The 25,565-nt window shown below is 40.4% G+C and overlaps 2 protein-coding genes across 3 annotated transcripts in view; one reads left to right on the top strand and one right to left on the bottom strand.

Annotated features, from left to right (window-relative positions):
* USP34 (ubiquitin specific peptidase 34) overlaps window positions 1–13,565 on the top strand; it is a 244,189-nt gene extending 230,624 nt beyond the window's left edge. For both annotated transcript variants that reach the window (XM_035721667.2, XM_025468624.3), the window contains exons 75-80: window positions 458–581; window positions 8,538–8,617; window positions 10,869–11,009; window positions 11,117–11,260; window positions 11,990–12,149; window positions 12,326–13,565. In XM_035721667.2, the coding sequence (XP_035577560.2) occupies window positions 458–581; window positions 8,538–8,617; window positions 10,869–11,009; window positions 11,117–11,260; window positions 11,990–12,149; window positions 12,326–12,933 (1,257 nt within the window). In that variant the 3' untranslated portion in view covers window positions 12,934–13,565. The remainder of the gene's footprint in view (window positions 1–457; window positions 582–8,537; window positions 8,618–10,868; window positions 11,010–11,116; window positions 11,261–11,989; window positions 12,150–12,325) is intronic.
* A 479-nt stretch (window positions 13,566–14,044) lies between these two features.
* Window positions 14,045–17,337, bottom strand: LOC118355888 (activator of 90 kDa heat shock protein ATPase homolog 2-like). The gene is made up of 3 exons (XM_035721672.2): window positions 15,650–17,337; window positions 15,157–15,258; window positions 14,045–14,449 (listed from the first exon to the last, which is right to left on the bottom strand). The coding sequence occupies exons 1-3, from the start codon at window positions 15,719–15,721 to the stop codon at window positions 14,387–14,389; spliced, it is 237 nt and encodes a 78-aa protein (XP_035577565.1). The 5' UTR covers window positions 15,722–17,337; the 3' UTR covers window positions 14,045–14,386.
* Between the last annotated feature and the right edge of the window lie 8,228 nt (window positions 17,338–25,565).

The raw sequence follows: 25,565 nt of genomic DNA, 5'->3' as shown, positions 1-25,565 counted from the left end.
TCTTCACTCTGCTTCATTCACACTCTCCCTTGCCCACCGTCTTTGGATCTTAAATATACTTCTCATAAGATAAAATATTTAAAATAATTAACATTGCAGTAACCATTCCAGAAAACTTTTGAAATCTATTTCAAAAATCAAATTTAATTCAGCTCTTCTTGATGATGTCTGTAGAACTAAAGTGTCACATTTTAAAATCCTATAGTAATTTTACTTGATTAAAGAAAGTATATAGAGATAATGGGTAATTTTAATTGATAAGCATTTGCACACTGAAAATAAACTTGTGACAATTAAGATCTTAACATTTCTAGAAACTTGGAATTTAAAAGTAGGTTCTTATAGAATTTAAATATTTAATCAGCTTTTTAGTTAAACTTATTACATTTGCACAAAATATGCTCTTTAATTTATTATACAATTTAAGTGCAACCATTTTATCATCTTTAACCTTCAGGGCAAAGATGACGTTTATGATCGTATGCTGCTAGACTACTTCTTTTCTTATCATCAATTCATCCATCTATTATGCCGAGTTGCAATCAACTGTGAAAAATTTACTGAAACATTAGTTAAGCTGAGTAAGTATAAAAGATAAGCAGTAAATTCCACTGAATTATTTTAAGCCCCTAGCCACTTAGGAAGGGGAGACAAAAATGAGACAACCCTTTTTTTCTTTTTTAAAGTGCCGGTTTAAAAATATTAATTATTCTTGGGAACATTTTTATTTTTATTAAGAAAACACCAACTTACTGGTTTCCATTGAATAGTTCTGCCCAGAGTTTCAGCTGGCCTATAAAGGAGTGTGGAGTAGGGCTGATCACTTTTGTACATAGAAGCCCAAGTCCTCCTCCATCTGCCCAGCAGAATTTTAAAACAAAAACCAAAAACTACTCTGCTTAGGGAGGCAGGCTTAGAGAGGTGGACTTTCCCAGCCCTGATCTTGAGGATAAGATGAGATCTATAGAGCCAGCTGTGCTTTGGAGCTGGCAATGCCAAGAGCAAACTGAGTGGGCTTGCCAGGGTGAAGCAGAGGTGCATATGTGAGTAAATTAGGAGGTAAGTTTCATGAAACAGAGAGGTGAATGAGAAGAAAGGAAATTTGAAAAAGGAAGATATGAGAAATAGAAAACAAAACCGTCAGTGAATTATAAAAGGGGTAAAATCTCAAATTACTCCAGGATGTGCTTGAGAGCTATAAGAGAATTGCTGCCAGTGGGTGACTTTTTCTAGCTGATAAGTCTTTAGAAGACATGTCCCCTATCCCAGGACCTCCAGAGTTCCCAGACTCTGTGTGTTCTTTGAATCTTAACTTCTTTAGGGATGGCCCAGGATCCTCTCCCAGTGTTGTGTAGTTTTGTTTCAGAGCATAGGAAGTGAAATGCTCATGGAATTACCACTCAGGTCAAGAAACAGAATATTGCCATGCTCTAGAACCTCCCCCTTGTGCTTTTCCTCAATCACAACCCCTTCTTTCTATGGAAAAGTTTTGATCGATTTTAAATAGGGCAAGATATGTGAACATACCTTAGGTTTCATTATCGGAGAAGAAGGAAGTGGTAACAGCTGTCAGGGATAATTCTTCTTCAGAAAAACCATTTTATTGGTAAGTGATTAGTGTCTTCAGATTTAAAAGGTTGTTCCTTCCATCGGTTATCATTAGCTGGTTTTATATACATACGGCTGAATTGCCAGGTTGGGGGTGGTGGGCAGGGAGCACATACTCAGGTTGGCCATTTCATGATTACACAGTTTGGTCATGGCACTTGGTAAAAAACTAAAACCTAGCAGTGGCAGTGATCAAGTGTGAGAAAATGTCCAGGAATTCTAGTAACACAGCTTTACTCCCAGATAAGGAGGGGGACTTACTAAATGCTGACCTTGAGAACGGTTCTTGGTAATCATGTTCACATAATTTATACCAGAAGTTATGTGAGGAGCTATTTTAGCTGCTTGAACAGCTCTGATCAAATAGTGAACGTTTTACCCTGTTTGGGACTGTCTTCCTCATCAATACAGATACACAATTTTGAGGAAATTAAACATGGAAGAGAGGAGGAGAGAGGGAGGGGATGGACATACACTTAGCCTTCAACATTAGCTGAATCAACTCTCATAATACTTTATACTTACATTCCTCTTGTTACCATGAAGCACTGTTGATGCTGCCTCCTAGTGTTTAGTTTTCTACATAGCACCATTCTATAGAACTTTCTTTGAGGATGGAAATATTCTCCAACTGCATCATTGTGCATGATATGATAGCCACAAGCCATATGTGAGTGTTGAGAACTTGAAATGTGATTTAAGGAACTGAACTTTTATCTTAATTTTAACTAAGCCAGATTTGACTGGTGGCTGTGTATTGAATAGAAACCAAAGCCGTTACAAATTGAGCAGGAAAAGAAATTTTTCAGAGTTATATATTTTTGTTAGATCCTCATACTCTTCCACCTTTTCCGGAACTCATTATATCTTAATGCAGAAAATTAGACACTATTTTAACAGAGACCTAAAAGCAGTGCTTTCCTCATGCCTCATCTGAATGAAGAGAGTATGTCCCAATGTTTAAAGTTAACTTCCACTTTCAGCTGAAATGATTATTTCCAAGGAGAGTCACTAGGAAAAAGCTTAAGAAGTTAAGCCCATGTTAATGACTGTAACGGGGAGCAGAAAGTTGATAAGGAGTTCTAATTTGTGTAGTTTTTTTTTTTAAGATTTTATTTATTTATTCATGAGAGACCCAGAAGGAGAGAGAGGCAGAGACACACACAGGCAGAGAGAAAAGCAGGCTCCATGCGCAGGGAGCCTGATATGGGACTCGATTCTGGGTCTCCAGGATCACGCCCTGGGCCAAAGGTGGTGCTAAACTACTAAGCCACCAGGGCTCCCTAATTTGTGTAATTTTCTTTTTTTTTTTTTTTAATTTGTGTAATTTTCTTAAATTATATTTGGTAACAAAGAAAGGGAAGGGTAAATTTAAATTGGTTATGTCTTTAATCATTTGAGCCTTGAGATTAGATCCAAGGGCCAATATTGTGACCATGGGTGGGATTGTCTCAAAACTTGGTTTGTAAGTCACTTAGTTTTGAGGAAAAGACTTTGTAGTAATTCTTATATAGGTAACTGAGTAGATTTTATGATTTGTTAGGAGATAAAAAGGAAGTATGTAATAATTGTATATTAGAATTGTAGGTTAGGGGCATGGGGTTAGGGGAAACAAAAGTGGAGGAAAGAATTTTGGGAGAGTGAATAAAGCTACGACTGCCATGTGAAATAAGTGTCTGAAACTACAGTATTTTGATTAATTGAAAAACAACAGAGTTTAACCAAAAAAGATTCTAAAAAAGAATAATAGGAGAACCTGACACTATTAATTTCTGAAATACTTACTAAAGATCAGTAATCTTTAATTTTATTTTTTAGGATTTACTTACATATCATAATTTATAATTCAAAATAACAAAAGGTACACATCACCATACCATTCACAGGCCTGCCCTCCACTTATATTAATTTTATCTTTTTTTGCATGAAAACAGCAAATACAGGTTTATTCTCTCCTTTCTTACATAAAAGTAAACTATAATGTTTAAAGCTATGTATTGTAGGTATGGAAATACATAGGTAGAAAAACATACACGGGCAAAAACAGCCCCAGACAAACATAAGGATACATGAGGATTCTGAAGACAGTAAACATGACCTATCAAACCTGTGGAGACGGTATGGTATTGAGGGAATCACGTATGTAGGGAGAGGAGGGGCAGAATTTTATTAATCTACTTATCACTTAGACTAAAATAGATTAACCCAAAGATTTAGTTGTGAAAAATAAAATTATAACAAAATTAGAGAAAAATATAGAATCATATAGATAGTACCGTCCAACTTGAAAGGTCATGTTAAACAGGACATAAAACCCATAAACAAGAGAAATTACAATTTTGGCAACATAAAAACTGAAAATACTACGTGTTGAAAAATGCCATAGGTTAAAGTACAGCTAATGGGGAAAATACTGGCATTCTAAACAGGTAAATGGCTAGTATTGTCAATACAGTGATTTTTAGGATTCAGTGAGATGGGAAAGAACGTTAGTAAGATAAGTAAAGGACGTCAACAGGCAACTCCTTCACACATACAAAACTACTAAATATTTGGTAACCATAGGAGGGTTGCCTCTCCTTATTAATGTTGGTTTCTCTTTTCTCTCATTTTTCCCCCCAACTATGATATAAAGTTTAAATGGTATACATGTTTAAACAGTTTGGGGAAAGAAGAGCTGTTACAATGGAGTCAGTTTAGGGATGCATATTAGTATTGCCAATTTGGATTATCCATGGCCCTTGATGCTGCAGTACCAGATCTAAGAGTCTACCCTACTCTACTTATAAAAGTGTCCAACAACATACATAGGCTATTTATTTTCATTCAGTTTTTATTGGGTAAAAACTGGAAACAACTGTCCGTTAGTAGGAGCTTAGTTAAGTAAATCTGTAATTTATCATAGAGTCATTAAATAGTTTGTATTATATGGTCTTTAAGAGGATAGGAAATGACCTTGGATTACATGAAAAAAAGCAAATTGGAAAACAATATGCAGAATGTGATCACAGTCCTACAACAATAGGAAAAATAACTTAGTACATGTGGAAGAAAAAAAAAAAAACACCCACACAAAACCTAGAGGAATATACATACTCCCAGCTGTGTAAGGATGAAATTATGGGTTGCTTTCAAGGTCTAGGTAATTTTCATTTTCAGAGATAAAACAACAATCTGTCACCTTTACTATTTAACGTTGCTTTTGACAGTTTTCAGAATGCATTGGTAAATGAAAGTAAAAAATAGTAAAAGGAAATTTTGCAAGCAACATGGTATACCTAAAAATTGGAAATCTTCAAAATTTCTAGAATTAAAAAAATTACGACAGCTGGTAAAACTAAACAAATTAGAAATTCAGATTATAAAAAGCACAGCTCTGGTTCATGCTTTACCTTTTTTGATGTCAGTGTGGTACATTGTGATTGGAAAGACGACAGCTGGTTAGCTGTTTTCCAAAGACGACTTAGAAAGGTGAATGAATATACCAGTCATTCAGTGCAGATCAGAAGGCAACTTCTGCCAGTCTAACAAGGGCAAATCCATTTATCCTAGGCCTATACTAAGTAATTCCACTTAATAGATATATCTATAATTTAGCAATTGATTACCAGTCTGTTAATTTACAACAAGGAAGAACAGGCACAAGGATCTGAATATTCCATGGGTAGGGCCAACAGATTTTTTTTTTCCAGTAACCTACATGGAAAACCAAATAAACAGCAGAAGGTTGCTTAGTGTGTATGAGTGAGAACAAGGTGAATTCTTAGGCTCTAAAATGTCTTGATGATTCGGTCCCGTAGTGGAGCATTACTTGTGGGCTTTTATCCATTGGCAGAAGCTACCACTTCATGGATAATGCTTGGATGGTCTAAATACTCCTATAGAAAACCAAACAATCCTAATACAGTTCAGATAGGAGATGACCTGAACTAGTAAATATACATATAAAATATTTCATCCTCACAACAATCATCTGAATTGCCATTTTACCTACAAAAACAGTTTTAAAAAGATTTAATAATGCATCTAGTAGCTTCTTCAGTATATAGTGTTACTAATGAGGGAAAGATATTTGGAATAGTTTTTTTTTTTTTTTATTGTATATTAGTTCCTTTGTGGATGGGGTAGAGAATATGAACCCAGTGAGGATGTCTGAAGTCACAGGATGAAGAAAGATGGGCAGAAGCCAGTATGTCTTAGGCCTGCCTGTCCTGTTTCATGAGACAAGGCTTGGACGTGGTGCTTGATTGCCTCTCCCTGTGCTTTGTGCCCAGTAAGAAAGACACCCCAGAAGGTATTGGAGGAATGTGTGGAGTAAGATGGCATTGGCCTCTACCTTGAGTCACAGAGCCAAGATGCACCTGATCCTCAGTGCTTTGTGAAAATGCTAGAAAGAAACTGAAACTGTGTTGCTCTGAAAGGATGCCCTCCTTCCAAAGGAGGTGCAACTCAGGAAATAGGACTGTGAGAGAGGTAACTTTGGCTCACTGTATGTAGGTGGCAGTGTTTTTCAGAGTGTAGTGTGGAAGATGGTCCAGGGAAAATAATTTTATATTATAAATACGTATGCCTCTTACCATGTCACAAAAATATACAACTAGTATGCCAAATTTGTGACTTCCTAGATGTTATGCTGCCTAAGGCTAATAATGTAGAATTAGTGAATCCAAAGATTAGTATTAAGTAAACAGTACAGGTGATGGATAGATAGGAAAGCAATAATGAAAGTGATATGAATGGCTGAAGTTTGGGAATACAGTGATGACTGAAAAGATTATAGGCTTCAGAATAAGGTATACCTGGGATAGACATTGTGCTCGCTGGCTTTTGCGATGAACCTGAGCAGATAATCTCTCTCAGCCTGATTTCTTCATTGAGTAGAGACGAAAGGAGGATAAAACAATGCCTCCCAAAGTTGACGAGAAAATTAAATGTAATTATCTGATAGACCTAGCACAGTAGATGCCAGTGTATATTTATTTCCTTCTTCTCTTGTAAAATAAAGATACTTGTATCAGATTATTACTTGGAAGTGATCTTAGATTACAGAAATCCTCCATGGTTTTGTTTGTTGTGATAGTGCTGGCTTTTTGGTAGTTGTGGAAAATAGGAATAAAGATTATTATGCTTTGATGAATAATTGAGGAAAAAGTAAAAACTAAAGAAAAAATTGTGATGTACGGTATACTTTCACCGGAGAGGGTTAAGGTCAGAAGAGCCTTTTCAGAGGTTGGCAGACTCTTTCTGCAAAGGGTGTACTTTGCTGGCCATATGTATGGTCTGCATCACGTATTCTTCTTCACTGTTCTTTTTACAATCCTTTAAAAATACAAAAGCCCTTTTTAGCTCAGATGGCCATAGAGACAGGTTGTGAACCAGACTTGGCCTGCAAGCCAGAGTTTGCCAACCTTTGGTCTATGATAATTATGGATTATGGATAATTATGATGCAGAGACGAGGGAGCATGGAAACTCTTTCCTGTACCCAACAATTTTGATGCCCTCATTTGCTTATGTGTATTGTGCTCTTACGGTGGGTAAATGCCTCCATCCCCATCCAGATTAGGTTAGGACAAAGGAGAGTGACTATCATTTCTTTTGGGGGGGGGGGTGTCTCTCTACAAAGGGATTAATCTTGACAGGAAAATAAATAGGCTTACCACAAAAGGGAATCTTGGCATCCTTGGATGACCAAATTGGATGACTGATCTGACTTTCCTGTCCTAAGATTTTCTTGAATTTTTGGTCCAATAAACAGTAATAGTCTGCATGCTGCCTGATTTTGTATAACCAGTGAGCTTACCTGCATGCTAAGGAGGATCTTTACATTTTTTAATGTTTAAAATTTTTAAATGCTAGGTTATTCTAAATATTCTGTGACACAAAAATTACATGTGATTCAAATTTCAGTATTCTTAAATTTTATCGAAAGACAGCCACACCCATTCATTTGGTGTTGTCTTTCACTGCTTTCATACTACCCTGCAGAGTTGAGTAGTTGTAACAGAGATCATTTGGCTGCAAAGACTAAAATATTTACTATTTGGCCCTTTACAGAAAAAGTTTGCTGACTTCATGTCTAACTCATAATTTTTTCTTAACTAGAGGAGAATAGTTTTATTATATTTCTCCTCCATCATCAATTTTCCCTGGCTTTGCTGATACTAGTAGTATGGAGAATGAGAAATTTACTTACACCTGTGGGTATAGCAACTTCTGTGCTTTTTGAGAGGTAGGAGGGCAGAGGGTAGAGGAATAATACATTTCTTAAAGATACGCTTTGACATTTGGAATAGGAAGAGGAAAGGTTGAAACAATAGAGGTTCCAAATAGGACACTGACATACAGCTAAGTATGGTCCACCCAGAAGAATTTGGAGACAAGGCTAGAAGCTGTTAGACTCAAGAGCAGTGTTTATGCAAATCTACCATAAAGGTAATTTTCCCTGGCTTTGGAGAAACAAGGTAAAAGAAAAAGGAACACTATGTTTTCTAATTCTCCACATCCTCTTTTTAACCTTGTCCCTCCTTCCTCTCCAAATTTAGCTAGTCCATGAAAATTATCTAATACATAGAATGGTACCTTAATCCAAGAAGGCTTTGGAACCACTTGCAATAGCCCTTATGAAATTGTCCCAGATAAAGTTCTAATTCTTTAAAAGCAGAATTGGTTTAAGTTACCTCAGATCCTGATGGGAATGAGGTGTGGAATGTGAGTGGATTCCGCCAAAGTATACTGCATTCTAAAATATTTCCCTGGTTAAAGCATTGGAATGAATTCTTTCCCTTTAAGTATTCTATATAGTTCTAAAACATGTAGAAAATACTAATAGTTATGAGTAGATGCCTATAGAATTGTACCTGCAGAGTTGAATATCTCAGTAGTGTAATCTATAATTATAACCTATTCTGATTTCTTTTTAAATATTAGGTGTCCTAGTTGCCTATGAAGGTTTGCCTCTTCATCTTGCACTGTTCCCCAAACTTTGGACTGAGCTATGCCAGACTCAGGTAAAGAAAATGAGTTTTAGATGATTTTGGTCTGTCATCTCATCTGACCATTTGGTCAGTAATTTTAGGAACAGTGGATTGAACACAAGCTGGAAATTGGTGTTTTAGAATCTTGGTAGGTAAAATATGATTAATGGAAATAATAGCTATTGAGTATTGGGCATCAAGTTGCCATTTTGAGATTTTTACTTTAGTAGATTTGTATCCCAGAGGATGTTTCAAATGAGCTATTTATAATTTGAATTTGTAATTTATAGGTTAATGTAAACAGTTGTGCTAAAAATCGAAAACAGAGAGGTGTATTTACGGGAAGAAGGCATATGCCACTTGCTCTCCCTCACCTGCCCCATCTCTTGCTCCCCTCCATCCTTCTTAAAACTAGCAGAAACCATTGTAGCAGTCTTCTTTACCTCTTCCTTGTTACTTTGGAGAGGTGTTCAAGAGTCTGATCACTTACTTTTACCTGCAGTCTCATTGAGAACAGGAAACTGTATCCTACCTATCTTAAGTATCTAAGAGCCAACTCTTTAAAATAAAGTGGGCACCTCAATAATGCTTGTTTAATTGGGGCAGGGGTTGGGGAGAATGGCAGGGATGTGGGGAGAAACCTAATTGGTCCTAAGATTTGGCTCATTGCTTGGATCATGCATAAAAGATCCTCACTTTTAGACTCAGGGGGGAAAAAAAAGCAAGCTATTGGTTCCCTGCCTGGTTGCAGCTGCCCATCCCCAGAGGAAGAGATATTTGTTTACTTTGGCTTAAACTTTACCCAAATTACAGCATCTGAAACATTGAAACACTGTATGCCTCTGGTGCAGCCTCCTGCCTGGGCTGTAATGCTGTTTATTCTCCTCGTGAATGTGTGTCAAGTGGTGCTATGATAGTTGTTTCTCTGTCTCCTCCTTACAAACTGTGGGTTCCTCAAGTATAGAAATGGAGTCTTCTCTAGCCTCTAAAGAAATATTTTGTTTTCTACAATAGGACTCTTTGAAAGGTTAGTTTAAATTGATCACTGGGCTTTTAGTATATTGCGGACTTTGAGAAAATGACTTGCTGGTAGATTTATTTTTTTTCTTTTAGCTACGTGGTCAGTTTCATAAATTGGAGCAGGTCTCTGCATTTTCCCCCTCTGCCCCTACTACTGTTCTTCTCCTTCTTCTTGATTTGGGTAGTTGCTTTTTTTGGTTTTCTGTACTGTGCCACTATTGCTTCCCTGTTGTTTTATCTACTCCAGCATTTTACTCTTCCCGTTATTGGCTTGTTTTCCACAGAATTCCGTATCTCCAAAAACTTCCTTTAAAACACCACCAAACTCTCTTAAAGCTCCTAAAACCCTGCCAGCGTGGTAGCAGCAGCCATCAAGAAACACAGGCAGCAGGCGGAGGCTCTGGCTGGTAGAATGAGGCAGATTTTCATGACACCAAGGATCTGAAGAGCTGGGTCCTGGTCCTGTTAGACTCCTGATTTCTTAGATGAACTTGAGTGTACTTACCAAGTTGCTTTACTCCAATAAGATATTTTAAGTATATACCTGTACATATTTAAAGTTTGTCCTATTTTCTTAAATAGTCCATTTTGTCTTCCATACAAATTATCTATTACTAAAATACATATAATCTAGGGAGTATATCTACTTAAAGACATACTACTTGTGTTTAAGAGCCATGACCATTTAAAAACAGGAAAACCAAATTTTAGTAAACTTTCCATATATTGGGGACCCACTAATTATCTTTGTGAGGTAATTGAGATTTGCTTTTTTACCTTGGCAGTATTCATGGGGGGAAAAGGATACTTAACAAATTATATTTCTTAACGTTTTAACTCCTCTTAGGGAATAAATTTAATTCTTAGAATTTGTCTTTTCCTCTACGTAGTTTGGTTACCTATTAATTATTCATTAATTTGGTCCCCTGAAAACATTTTTATCCTGTTTGGCTAGTCTTATTTGTCCAGTCCTTGTTCCCTCTCTTAATGCTAGATCAATAAAGTTGAATTTCTTTCGAAATGTATTTTTTCGTTTTGCCCCTCAAACCTGTTACAAGTCTCTTCCTTTTATACTCAACCTGTAGAGTCCAAGTGCAGATGATTTAGTTTACTGGGAGGACAGTTACTTGACTGAAAGATTAGTAGAGTTAAAAGTGGCTTCTCATAGGTTGTAAAATGACTTTGGATGTTCATCATAAGCAATGTGTAAGCCTTGCAGTTATTTCAGTGCTCAACCATCAGTACTTCTTCTTCCCCACTGTAGTCTGCTATGTCAAAAAATTGCATCAAGCTTTTGTGTGAAGATCCTGTTTTTGCAGAATATATAAAATGTATCCTAATGGATGAAAGAACTTTTCTAAACAACAACATTGTCTACACATTCATGACACATTTTCTTCTAAAGGTATGTCCTGCTTTTGGAAACTTACTGTGTTATTCCAACCAGTTAATGGTTGTGTTTTCATTATTTTAGTCTTTTGGAGATTTTTTTTAAAAAAAATTTTCCCCCAGGTTCAAGGTCAAGTGTTCTCTGAAGCAAACTGTGCCAATCTGATCAGCACCCTAATTACAAACTTGATAAATCAGTATCAGAACCTGCAATCTGATTTCACCAACAGAGTTGAAATTTCCAAAGCAAGTGCTTCTTTAAATGGGGTAAGAATTGGGGTGCCTGGCTGGCTCAGTTGGAGGAGCATGTGACTGTTGATCTTGGGGTTGTTTCAGCCCCCACCCCCTTGGTGCAGAAATGCTTAAAAATGAAATCTTAAATAAATAAATAAAAGGGGTTAAGAACTGTGGAAGTCCTGCACTTCAGGGCTTTCCTTAAGTCAACTCTAAATTTGGCTTTAGTTAAAATTTAGGGAATTAGTTGCATTATATAGATACCCATGATTGCCAGGTCATACGATCCTGGAATGCTAGCACCTGTCCAACAGTGGCCTCCCAGATAACAAAATGTTGCTTAGATGCTAGAACAGATTACATAGCTGAGTAAGAAAGACTTTACTATTGGATACTTACCAGAAATCATAATTGAGCAACTGTGATCTCCAGATTGGAGGCCTTAATTTCTCAGGGATAATTCAAGGCTTATTTTTTAAATCTCTATCTAAATTCTACCTTTTTTTTTTTTTTTTTTTTTTTTTTTTTTGCCTTTTCAGAACACTTACTTGACCTAATTAGTGGCATGACAGATAAAATATTGGTATTAATGACTTAGAACCCATAAAATATAGTAATATCCTAATGCTGGCTTTCTAGTTTTAGCATTCCCTAAAAATGCCAGAACGGATTCCTAGAAAAGTAGAGGTGTGTTAAAACACAAAACAGCGGTGTCAAAATATTAGCTTTAGTACTTGAAATGTTCCTGTCTGGCTTTTATAGGATCTGCGGGCACTTGCTTTGCTCCTGTCAGTTCACACTCCCAAGCAATTAAACCCAGCTCTAATTCCAACTCTGCAAGAGCTTTTAAGCAAATGTAGGACTTGTCTGCAGCAGAGAAACTCACTCCAAGAGCAAGAAGCCAAAGAAAGAAAAACTAAAGGTTAGCTTTCTGGACTAATATTACCTTTAGGGTGGGAGAGGGGAAGAATGCACTCCATATAACTGGCTTTACAATAGCTGTCTGTTCGGTTGGGTCTCCTACATAGAAGTGCTAAAAACAAAACCCCCAGTGTGATCTTAATGACTCCTTTCAGAGAATGATGTTCATTTTCACAGATGATGAAGGGGCAACTCCTGTTAAAAGAAGGCGTGTTAGCAGTGACGAGGAACACACCGTAGACAGTTGTATCAGCGACATGAAAACAGAAACCAGGGAGGTCCTAACCCCAACTAGCACTTCAGACAATGAGACAAGAGACTCCTCAATTATTGATCCAGGAACTGAACAAGATCTTCCTTCCCCTGAAAATAGTTCTGTTAAAGAATATCGAATGGAAGTTCCATCTTCGTTTTCAGAAGACATGTCAAATATCAGGTCACAGCATGCAGAAGAACAGTCCAGTGATGGTAGATTTGAAGACTGTAAAGAATTTAAGGACCTCCACTGTTCCAAGGAGTCTAACTTAGCTGAGGAAGAATCTGAATTCCCTTCTACTTCTATCTCTGCAGTTCTCTCTGACTTAGCTGACTTGAGAAGCTGTGATGGTCAAGCTTTGCCCTCCCAGGACCCCGAGGCTGCTTTATCACTCAGTTGTGGCCATTCCAGAGGACTCTTTAGTCACATGCAGCAACATGACATTCTAGATACTCTGTGTAGGACCATTGAATCTACGATCCATGTGGTCACGAGGATATCTGGCAAAGGAAACCAAGCTGCTTCTTGACATTAGATGTAGCATGTCTACTTTTAAGGTCCCCTCTCCCCCCAATGCTGTTTGTATAAGTTTTGCTTATTTCTGTTTTTGTGCTTCAGTTTGTCCCGTGCTCTCTGCTTGAATGGCAAGATAGATTCATAGGCTTAACTCTTGGTCAGGCCGAACTCCAGATGGAAACATTTGCATCTTCAGTATACTTCCTAAAGGGCAATCAGATAAGGGGTATGTTTTATGTAATTAAGAGTTCACTGTAGTGGCTTTCATCTAACACGGCTGTCTGGGAGGAACAGGGCTCCCTGGCCCTGTACAATGTAATTTAAACTTACAGCATTTTTACTGTGTATAATATGGTGTCCTCTGTGCCAGTTTTGTACCTTATAATAGAGGCAGATCGCCTCCGATCGCTGTGGTTCTTATTATCGAAATTAAGTTTACTTGTATACGGAACAACCACAAGAAATTTGATTCTGTAAAGAATCCTCTTTAGCTGTGGCCTGGCAGTATATAAATGGTGCTTTATTTAACAGAATACCTGTGGAGGAAATAAAGCACACTTGATGTAAAAATAATTGTTTTATTTTTATTGACATGACTGATTGCTATTCTGTGCACTTAATTAAATGGATTGTGATGACTTTTCACTTGTTTACATTTAACATTGCTTTAGTCTTCTCAGATGAAAGTAATGAGAAAACTGAATGGGAGGGAAGTACTTCTCCATTATATTCTATTTCCTTAGCAGGAGTCATGGCCCAAAAAATAACTTCCCCCATAGCCTTTCAGGCCTCCGCCCAAAGTGTGGAACTGCTGCAGGGAGCAGCCTCATGAGAAGGCCTGATGCACCTCACTTCAACATGCTGCTGCTTTGCAACCTAAGAGCTACAGACCCTAAAAACCCTGAAGTAAAATAAAGGAATAGTATCAACGTGCCATTTATTTTGTCTTCCTGAACTAAAACTACAGCTCAACTATAGTCGGAAACTTCAACTATCTGTACCCAGAGGCTCAATGTCTTCCCAGAGAAGCATCTGTGGGAGGTAAGATTAATAATGAATTTCCAGGTTGCTTGCTACCTTTTAACCCAATGAGAGTCTAGTCGTAGTAAAGAGTCAATCAGTGCTTCGAATTCTGTGTAAGTTCATGGATTTCATCCAATATAAATTGTGTTTTTTCTTTTTTAAAAAGAGAAATAGTGAGGAAGTAAACTTGATACTTTTCCTGCTTACAAAAAGTAATACCCTTATAAAAGGTGGTCAGCTGCAGTAAACCTTTTATTTCTTGAAAATGGTGCTTCTGCCAACAGAATTTCATGCTCTCTTCTTTACAGACAGGAACTCCTTTACAGTCTAATTGCAATTCAGTTTGCCCTGCAGTAGGCACAAAATTCAGTGCAACTGTTGGATAGTGTTCAGGGGGGTGGGGCACAGGGGCAAGCTTGAGTGTAGACTCTAGTAACAGAATACTAATAACATACCTTCTGGCAGTTCCCACATCTCCATTTCATGACAATATTTTTATTTGTCAACTAAAAACAAAGGGGAAATTCCCTTAAGACAGCTTTTAAAACTCCCAACAATACAGGAAATCCTGTCGTTAAAACCCACGTACTAAAGGTACTGAATGAACAACAGTACAGACCCATCTTCCAGGGTGTTCGGCAGCACCAGTGAGAACCGATGGTTCATGGGTGCCACAAGGTCCTCAACAGCAGCAATATCAAGGACAGAAGTCCAGCTCTATTTTGGTTACTAGTGTCACTGATGTCAAGGGGTGAGGCAACCAACACTGGGCAACGTGGATCATAGTGATTTAGTGGCAGAAATGTGAAACTTTTACAGAGCAAGACCTGAGAATTAATTATGAACCATAAACATTAACATAATTACTGTCCAAATAAGTCTTCATCTTTATCATTTACTTAGTAGGTGTAACATGTTTTTTTCTACAACCAAGTATATATAACTTTTTACTATAACCAATTTTATAAAATTCTCAAGTTTCCGTGAGCCCAGATAAAAACCGAAAGCAAGATAAAAAGAGCATGGATTTTTAAAAAGCAATATTTGGGTGCCTGGCTGGCTCAGTTGGAAGAGCATGGGACTCTTGCTCTTGAGGTCATGAATTCAAGACCCACACTGAGTATGTAGAAATTATTTAAATAAAAAGATAAAAATAAAGCAGTATTAACAGAAGAGTCAGTCCCAGCTTACTTTAACCCTAAAGATTACTTACCGATTCTATATATTCACCAGTGATGTTCCCATCAAATATTTGGAATTTCCCCCCCTTCTCAGCTTCTAATACCGCAGGAGATATAGAAAATTGTTGCACCAACTAAACAAGCAAAACAAACAGCAGACATGTTAGTCCAGCCTGTCTTAAACCTTTTTAACCTAAATGCAAAATATTAATTTCTGTGATTTGGGTTTTGTGTTTTTTAATCCTGAATCTGAAGCCTTTACTTACAAGCTTTCTCTCCCTCTCTTTCAGCAGGAGAAAACTCAGTAATGGGTCCCCTAAATGTGGATATATTTCCCTCAAGTGCCCATCTTTTACCCTCTTAAATTTTTTAGGAGTTAAAGACTTCTATCACTACCATTCTAGATCCCTTCAATTAAATTGTAAGATGGCGGCCATATGGGAAACTAAAAACCAGCCCTAGTTCTTAGTGGCACATTTTCTCTTCATGTCAGCACTGAAGATCCTAGCTTGAGAAGTTACTTACATCTTTTGTGGTGAAGATGTTGTACAGTTGCTCTATAGTTGTGTCAAACAGTTCTGTCATGTGCATTGCCATAGTGGATCCTGGATCCCTGGATCCTTACACCCACCCCACTGGAGGTGAAGCCTGAATCTCAAGAAGAGGTTCCAAAGGATAACTAGCTAAAAAAAAAAAAAAAAAAAAAAAAAGATAACTAACTAGCATGCCCAGAGTTACAGCTACAGAGATTTTAAAATTCTGTCTTCCCCTCTTAATAAAACACCAAAATGTCCCCAAATTCCACACACCCCTTCGAGACACATGGAAATAGCACGAAAAGCCTTTTAGCACCACCCATCCTGGTTACTGTGAAACACCGCTCATTGTTCCTGTGAGCCCTTCAGCTTTGTTCCACTCGCAGGCCACAGCTTAATACCCCAACTCCTACTTGGACATAATGGCCCAGAGGGCACAAAAATAAGCATATAAAGGACAACAGCATGTAAGGCCAAAGGGTGTCAATTACCCCCACCACCACTGCCACCACCAGATGCCAAGGATTGGATCTAAAACCTCCCAACCCAAAAGTCTGGAGAGGTTTTTTTCTATTGTAGGTGAACCTCAAAGTCACCTGGTTGTATAATCTGTTGCCAACCAAAGAACCCAGCCTTAGGACACTGTCCTGAACTAAATTCAATACTTATCCCACAAGAAGGCCTGTTTCCATCAAGGATGAAAGTCTCATTTCATCATTTCCCCTAAAAATGGCAGGAGATGTAAAGATGCATGACCCTGCCCTCCTCACTAGCCTTTACGGTTCCCCATCATTTAGAGCCTGGGAGCATCCTCATTAAGCACTTTCTTTGCCCTCCCTACATACTTGCCCTAGAGGTCATACCTGCAAGGTATTCTCCCTCAGTTTCCTTTTAACTGTTGAGTCCTGGGTTGCCATAGGTTTCGTTGGTAAAATCATTCCCATTGTAAATAAAGAAACCTACAAGAAGTGATTTTGATTTTAAAAAACAAAAAAACCTTTTTCCCCTTCAGCACCAACAGTAAGGCAGAAAGTCCAAAACAGCATACAGTAAGAGAACTGATACTTGTAAAGAATTTCTATACCATTGAGAATTTCAAGACCATATCATCTTTTTACAGATGCTAATTATGAACATGAGTTCCACAGCAACCAATGCCTGTCTTTTCAAATGCCTCACTTTTATTTAGTTCTTGGTAAAAGAGTGATATTTTCAAAAAAATTTTTCCAAAAAGCTCAATTTTATAAAACTACTACTAGCTTTATGACCTTCACCTACTGTCAAAACCAGACCCTTAATTGCTTCACCACCACCTCACAAAGCTTGGCCTCACAGTGTTCAAGCCTGTGGGCCAGCTACCTAGATACTCCAGTAACCGAGTCCAAGGATGAGGTGCAAACATATGGGCCCCACTGGTCATTTTGCCTGGCAGGTGACTTCTCTAATTTAGGAAAGAAGAGAATAACCTTACTTCCATGCAGGGTATGATCTAGGTAAATTTCAACTGTGTCTGTAAAGCCTTTCATTCATTCTCTCAACAAGGATTTATTCATAAGCACCTACTATATGCCCAGCATTGTGCCAGAAGCTGGAGATACAGCAGTGAACAAGACACACACCTTCTTTGCCCCTTTAGAGCTTACACTCCAGAAGATAGACCTTGAACAAGTAAATTAGACAAACTGAATAAAACTATCATTCCAGAAAACTCTTAGCAATTCCATAGGCAAAATTTAGTTTGTGAGGTGTATGGTACCAATCATCACTAATTACGGTCCTACTTGTGACTCTCAACCTCCAGACTACAGTTTATCCTGCAGCACAGAGAGGTATTTCCAAAGCCTTACAGACATCACCCTAACCTAGGAATCCAGACCACAGTACAGAGCATAACTTGGGTAAATAGAAAAGGGACCCTCTGGTTCACAAGGGTTGCCTTCTTTACCCGTCTTAAGTGCCTTCAGGTAATCTCCAAGGGCCTCCCTGACCTTGGAGGTACCTGCAGTTTTCATAAGATCCTTCAGTATATCCCCATCTCCTTTCTTTTTACTCACGTTCACCTACAAATCAGAAAAATACCTAAGAAAAATCTGGTTTGATGTGCTCTTACGACATCAGGACATATGGCTGGGAGAAGCAACGTGATGTTGAGGGGAAGAAGTGAACTCAAGAGATGTGCCAGGTTTCTTCGCAGACTTTGAGAAGCTGTAAGAGTTTATAATCAAAGGTCCATTGACTGGGTCGATGGCCAAATCTAGAGTGGATTTCTTAGAAATGTGAACCCTTGATTTGCATATACAATGTTACGTGTATGTGTATGTATTATATTGATGATGTAGTCACCCCATGGCTTTTATCAGGGTCTAGAAATGCGCTGTCCAGTATGGTAGCCACTAGCCACATTTGGCTGTTGAGCACTTAAAATGTGGCTGGTCTGATTTGAGATGTGCTATAAGTGTAAAATCCACAACAGACTTTGAAGACTTAATACAAAAACAATGTAAAATCATCTCAATAATTTTGATATTAATTACATGTTAAAATGGTATTTTTTTATATATTTGGTTAAATAAAAATATTAAAATTAATTTCACCTGTTTCTTTTAACTTTTTTAATATGGCTACTAGAAAAATTTAAATTCCATATGTGGCTTGCATTGCATTTCTATTGAACAGCGCTAGTCTAGAACCCCAAAGCCAGAGTAATTAGGAAAAATCAAGCTCCCACAGTAACGGGACCTTGGGCTACACTTTTTTACTTTTTTTTGTGGGGAGGGGGGTGGGATTGGGAGAGGGAGGAGGAAAAGGGCCGGGGAGTGAGGGGAGGAAGAGGGAAGCATCAGAATGCCGCTCTTGGAAGGCTTCTGTGGTCTTCTGAGAATGAAAAGCCGTACCGGTTTGAACTATTTAGTATCCCTGTGATTTACCCGAGCTGGGCCTGCTCCCGGCTCATGCATCCGTCTGTCCTGTAAGCCAGCAAAGGATGAATCTAAAAGGCTCATTTAATATGATGTAAAACGTCTCTGCTGCATCTGAACAGGTGAAATCACGGCCCTTAGTAGGGCAGCCACCCATGTGAAGGGGGGTCTGAGCCCCCTTTGCCGGCGTTCTGTGACCTCGCGTGAAGGCGAGTCGAGTCGTAGGCATGTCGCTCAGTGTGGTTTAGTTGTTCTTTGTTAGACTTCACATTTAAATATGTTCGCAAATCAGACCCTTTGTCAAACTATCTTGGTTTAGAAAATCGACAAATGGTACATCTGGTCCCTCCCCAGAACCAAGCTTTCCAGCTGCAAGAGGGCAGTCACCGAAAACCAAGCCTGGGAGCTCCAGAGAGCTCCAGCTCCCAGGCGAGCGAGGGCAGCCGGTCAAAAGCAATGCAGACAACGTTGCCAAAACCCACGCGATACGGCCAAAGGGGATGCCAGCGAAAAGCTGAGAATTTTCACTATTAAAGGGAAACAGCAAAGCTGCAGAAACCAAACCCCGTTCGTCAAGCTGGGCATCTGCGTGAGGGCGCCGCAGGGATTTACCTGCTACCACCCCGAGTGCCGATGGGCCGCGTGGCACCCGGCGGGGGCAGTCTGGGGCGGCGGGGCTTACTCGCCTTCCCACCGCTCCGTTCCACACCCACGGGACAGCAACCTCGGCGAACGAACCCGACACGATCCACCAAAACTACCACACGGGAATCGCAGTCTATTAAACGGTTTTTCAAATGCCCCATGTATACACAGTAGAAGCTTGACTTATTAAAAAAAAAAAAAAAAAACTGGCAGATCCCTCACCTCGGTGTCATCTACTTCATTTTCTTTAGAAAGGTTGGGCATTTCAATCAATCCTTTGTGCTTTGCACCAGATTCTTTAAACCTAAAATGAACAAAATACATTCTTCGATTGCAAAGTAACAAGTGGTTTATGCAAAACTGACTTCACTGAATAGCCCCCACCCTCCTCAGCGGTGCCGCCACCGCCACCGCCACCGAGGACAAGGCCGCCGAAGGGCCCACAGCGAAGGGCCCACAGCGGGGGAAGCAAACGAGGAAGGCGGGGTAAATGAAAGCGCCCACAAAGCTAGGGGCCAGGTGGAAGCATGAGGTTGCAGGAAGAGGACCTTTAACCAACGCTCCTGTTTTCCTCTCCTGATACTCTTCACCAGGTCAGAGCAGGATAAAGGGCTGTCCTGAAGAGGAGTCACACAAGGGATGAGAGGCCAGAAAGGGGCAATGAGTTCTAATCATGAAAAGCATGAGGGGAGGCAGGTTGTGGCTGGGGGAAGTTGTGCACTGGACTCCGGGTAGCTGGATTTCTTTCAATACCAAGGTGCCGATTTCAGGGACATCAAGATGGCAACACAGGTTATTCCTGACTTCAGTCCCCTTCACAAAACCAACTAGCAGCTATCCATAGACAAGACACCACTGGGAAAATCCCAGAATGCACCCTTGCAGGCCAGAGAGAAAGGACCTAATTAGAAGGGGAAGAGAAGTGATAAGACTGACTAAATCGCCCCTCTCCCATGCCAGCACAGAGCTGTGGGTTCTTCAGTGGGAAAAAACGTGGACATGCAGGTCCACGTTTGGGGACCTGGCATTGGGGGATGCTTCCTAGAAGGCGCATCTGGGTCTCCATTTGCAGGGACCACTGGGGATCAGACAGAGTGGGACAGGGTTTTCAATAACCAGCGCTCAAATCTTGTAGCAGAGCATGAGCAAAGACTCTGGCCATCTGCAGAGCTAGCCGGTAGCCCTGCGTGGCCAGGATGCTGGGCTGGCAATTATGCCCCATTAGGACATCCAGTCAATGAACTGAAACCGGCTGTGGAGCCCGATCTACCGCCCCTACCCAGGCAAGGAAGCAAATATGCAGCCCATTCAACTGCTGAGGGCAGCCTCCCATCATCTGGACCACAAAGGAAGCCTGATCAGAGAATGTGGGCGGCCCCAGAGCCCATCCTCCAGCCCCTCTTGGGCAGGAAGCCAAACCAGCAACCCTAACCAGTTGCTGAGCACAGTGTCCGATCCCTATAACTGAAAAGCCCAAATGGTGACCTTAAACAGCCCTGAAGCTCAGCCTACAGACCTGCCCAAATGCTAGACAGAGGTTGGGGCCTTGTCCAGAGAAAGAGCCCAGACAGTGAACCCACACAAACACAGAGCACAGCCCAGCCCCAGCAAGCTGCAGGATACAGCTGGAGGCCCATCGCCATCGGAGAGCCCAGCAGCACTGTGGCTACCTCATCTCGAAGTGACGCCTGCAGACCTGGGCAACTTCAGGGCACGGTCTGATCACAGAGCACAGCCTGAGGCCAGGTGCAATCAGGAAGCCCTCGCTGTGGCCCTCTCTGAACAGAGTCTAGCCAGCAGAACCATCTGGTCAGGGAGCATAGCCTGAGACCCCACCCAACCAGGAGCAATGGTGGAGACCCGCCCATAGCCCTGCCCAATCACAGTGTCCAACCAATAGTACTGCCCTTCCAGAGAACACCTCCAGTGACTACCCCTCTAACCAGAGGTAACTGCGAGCCCATACAGAGGCCTCGGTGACCACGGAGCACAGCCAGCAGCGACACCCACTCAAGGAGTCTGCCCAGTGCCCCGCTTGAGCACAGAGCCCAACCAGCAGACCCACCCAACCAAGGAGCCCAGCCAGTAGAGCCCTGACTTCCGACTCAGAGTATGGGCAGTGGCCCACCTAACTGGAGACCCTGACGGCATGCCCTGCCCACCACAATGCTACTAGCTGACCCACCCAGCAACCCAAACTAAGCTAAACGGTAAAGGTCTTTTCCTACAGTAAAGCCTGTAAAGTCTGGAAAAGGAAACCACTTACATATGCAGATACCAACGCAAGGAATTAAGGCTCATGAAAATTCAGGCAAACATGACACCACCAAAGGAAACTAATAAAGTTCCAATAGCACATCCTAAAGAAATGGAGATCCATGAACTGTGTGACCAGTAAGTAAGAATAAATCTCTAGGGCAGCCCCGGGTGGCTCAGTGGTTTGGCACCGCCTTCAGCCTGGGGTGTGGTCCTGGAGTCTCGGGATCGAGTCCCGCATCAGGCTCCCTGCATGGAGCCTGCTTCTCCCTCTGCCTACGTCTCTGCCTCTCTCTCTGTCTCTGTCATGAATAAATAAAATCTTTTTAAGAACTTTTAAAAAAAGAATAAATCTCTTAAGAAAGTTTAGTGAACCACAAAATCACACAACTAAACAAAATTAGCAGAATACATGAACAAAATGAGAAATTCAACAAAGAAACACAAACCACAAAGTAACACAACAGAAATTCTAGAGGTGAATACAATAACTGAACTCAAGACTTATACAGAAAGCTCCAACAGCTTAACTGACCAAGCAGAAGAATGAAAAAATGAACGGGAAAATATTTGAAATTAGCATCATAAAAATATATGAATGTGTAAAGCCCACTGGTAATGGTAAATATATACTTCAACTCAGATTATCTAATATTGCAATGGTTTTGTATAATTCACTTACTGCTCTACTTTAAAAGTTAAAATGTACTAAAAATAACTATAAATACAATAATTTATTACTGGAAAAAAATTAAAAAAAATAATTTATTACTGGATACATAATATGAAAATATGCAAATTGTAATATCAATAACCTAAAACAGGAGAGAAGTATAAATTTCTGTATGCTACTAAAGTTGTTAGTAGTTTAAATAGCGTATTATATGGGACGCCTGGGTGGCTCAGTGGTTGAGCATCTGCCTTGGGCTCAGGTCGTGATCCCGGGGTCTCAGGATCGAGTCCCACATCGGGCTCCCCATGGGGAGCCTGCTTCTCCCTCTGCCTGTGTCTTTGCCCTCTCTGTGTGTCTCTCATGAATAAATAAATAAAATCTTTAAAAAAATAGCATATATAAAAATATTTCATGTAAGCCTCAGGGTAACCACCTGAGGAAAACCTGTAGGAGGTGCACAAAAGATTATGATAAAGGAGTCAAAGCATACTACACAAAAGGCTGCAGATCACCAAGGAAGGTAAGAGAGGAAGGAACACAAGACCTACAAAAGAGAAAACAACAAAATGGCAAGCATAAGTTCTTACCTATCAATAATTACTTTAAACATAAATGGATTGTCCAATCAAAAGACACAAATGGGGCGCCTGGGTGGCTCAGTGGGTTAAGCATCTGCCCTGCGCTCAGGTCATGATCCCAGAGTCCCAGGATAGAGACCCACCCCCGGGCTCTCTGCTCAGTGGGGAGATTGCTTCACCCTCTGCCCCTCACCCAGCTCATGCTCTCTCTCGAATAAATAAGACCTTTTTTTTAAAAAAAAAAAGGACAATGTCTGAATAGGATTAAAAAGAGGGAAAAAAAGATCCAACAACAAACTGCCTATATTAAGAGATTCACTTTGGCTTTATTTATTTATTTGTTTGTTTGTTTGTTATTTATTATTTTATTCAGAGAGAGAGAGAGAGGCAGAGGGAGAAACAGGCTCCATGCGGGGAGCCGGACGTGGGCCAGGATCATACCCAGGGCTGCAGGTGGCGCTAAACCGCTCTGCCACTGGGGCTGCCCTCACTTTGGCTTTAAAGGGACATACATAAACTGAGAGTAAGGGAGAAAAGAGGTATTTTAAGCAAAGGGTAACCAAAAAAATAAAAAAATTTTAAAAAAGCAGGAGTAGCTACACTTGTATAAGACAAAGTACTAAGAAAATCTAGTCAAAAAAGAACTAAAGGAGGTTATGATATAACACTAAAGGGCTTAATTCATCAAGAAGGTACAATTGTAAATATTTATATACCCAACACTGAAGCGCCTAAATTTATAAAGGAAATATTAACAGAACAAAAAGAAGAAATAAACAGCAGTACAATAAAAGTTGGGGATTTCAATATCCCGTGATCAAGAATGGAGGGATTATCCAGACAAGAAAATCATCAAGGAAACAGCAGACTTAAACATTATAGACCAAATGGACCTCACAGACATATATAGAACAGTCCAGGGCAGCCCGGGTGCTCAGCGGCTTAGCACCGCCTTCAGCCCAGGGTGTGATCCCAGAGTCCCAAGATCGAGTCCCACACTGGGTTCCCTGCATGGAGCCTGCTTCTCCCTCTGCCTGTGTCTGTGCCCTCTCTGTATGTCTCTCATGAATAAATAAAATCTTTAAAAATAAAGAAAGAAAGAAACAGCAACACAATACACATTCTTCTCAAGGATCCCTCAAACGTCTTCTAGGATAAATGATGTTAGGACACAAAACAAGTCTCAACAAATTCAAAAATACAGAAATTAGGGATCCCTGGTGGCTCAGCGGCTTAGCATCTGCCTTCAGCCCAGGGTGTGATCCTAGACTCCCAGTATCGAGTCCTGCGTTGAGCTCCCTGCATGGAGCCTGCTTCTCCCTCTGCCTGTGTCTCTGCCTCTGTCTCTGTGTCTCTCATGAATAAATAAATAAATTTTAAAAATACAGAAATTATAGTATCTTTTCAAGCCATAATGGTATGAAATCAGAAATTAACAATAGGAGGAGGGGAGGCTCTGGTGGCTCAGCAGTTTAGCGCCCGCCTTCAGCCCAGGGTGCAATCCTGGAGTCCCAGGATCGAGTCCCATGTCAGGCTCCCTGCATGGAGCCTGCTTCTCCTTCTGCCTGTGTCTCTGTGTCTCTCTGTGTGTGTTTCTCTCATGAATAAATAAAAATAAAATCTTAAAAAAATTTTTTTTTAAATAACAACAGGAGGAATGCTGGAAAATTCAAATATACGTGGAAATTAAACAAAACACCCCTAAACAACCAATAGCTCAAAGACATCACAAGGGGAATTTAAAAAATACCTTGAGACAAGTGAAACTAGAAACACAATACACCAAAACCTACAGGATGCACCGAAAGGAGTTCTAAGCAGGAAGTTTGTAGTGATGACCAGATACATCAAGAAAAAAAAAAAAAAAAAAGATTTCAAATAAAGAACTGAACTTTGTGTCTCAAAGAGCTAAAAAAACAAACAAAAAAAAATAAGTCCAAAGTTAGTAGAAGAAAGCAAATAAGAAGAATCTATAGATCCAGTGCAATGAAAATGCAGTTATCAAAATGCCAATGGAATTTTTCATAGAAATAGAACAATTCTGGGATCCCTGGGTGGCGCAGCGGTTTGGCGCCTGCCTTTGGCCCAGGGCGCGATCCTGGAGACCCGGGATCGAATCCCACGTCGGGCTCCCGGTGCTTGGAGCCTGCTTCTCCCTCTGCCTGTGTCTCTGCCTCTCTCTCTCTCTCTCTCTCTCTCTCTCTGTGTGACTATTGTAAATAAATAAAAAATTTTTAAAAATGCATATATTAAAAAAAAAAAATAGGACAATTCTAAAATTCGCCTGAAACCACAAAACGCCCCAAACAGCCAGCGCAATCCTGAGAAACCAGAACAAAGCTAGAGGCATCACGGTTCCTGATCTCCAACTTTACTACAAAGCTATACTGATCAAAACATATGATACTGCCTTAAAACAGACACAGAGACCAATGGAACGGAATCAAGAGCCCGGAAATGAGCCGGTGCGTAGGCTCAGCTGCTGCCGGAGGAGGCGGGGAGACTCCTCGGGGGTCCAAGGCGTCTCTTCCCTAAATGGTACCGGAGACGTGACACTCCCGCGAGGAGCAGTGACCCCGGAGCCCTCTGGTCAATCACTCACAAAAACTGAAGGGGATTATAGACCTGGAACCATCAAAGGCTCCTGACGGGTCTTGGCGTAACGTTCGGCGGAGACACCAAAAGCCCGAGCAGCAAGAGCGAAGCGGCTGCGCGCGAGACCCTCCCCCGGCCCCGGCCCCGGCCCCGCAAGGATCGACCCGGTGGGACGCGGCGTCTGCACCTCATCCCAGGCCCAGCGCTCGCGACGAGCTCCTGAAGCCTGACGCAAGCGAG

Source organism: Canis lupus, chromosome 10 (genome assembly GCF_003254725.2).
Source record: "Canis lupus dingo isolate Sandy chromosome 10, ASM325472v2, whole genome shotgun sequence".
Taxonomy (NCBI): domain Eukaryota; kingdom Metazoa; phylum Chordata; class Mammalia; order Carnivora; family Canidae; genus Canis; species Canis lupus.
Note: the sequence above shows the minus strand (reverse complement) of the source record. Positions and strands in the feature narration are given on the sequence as shown.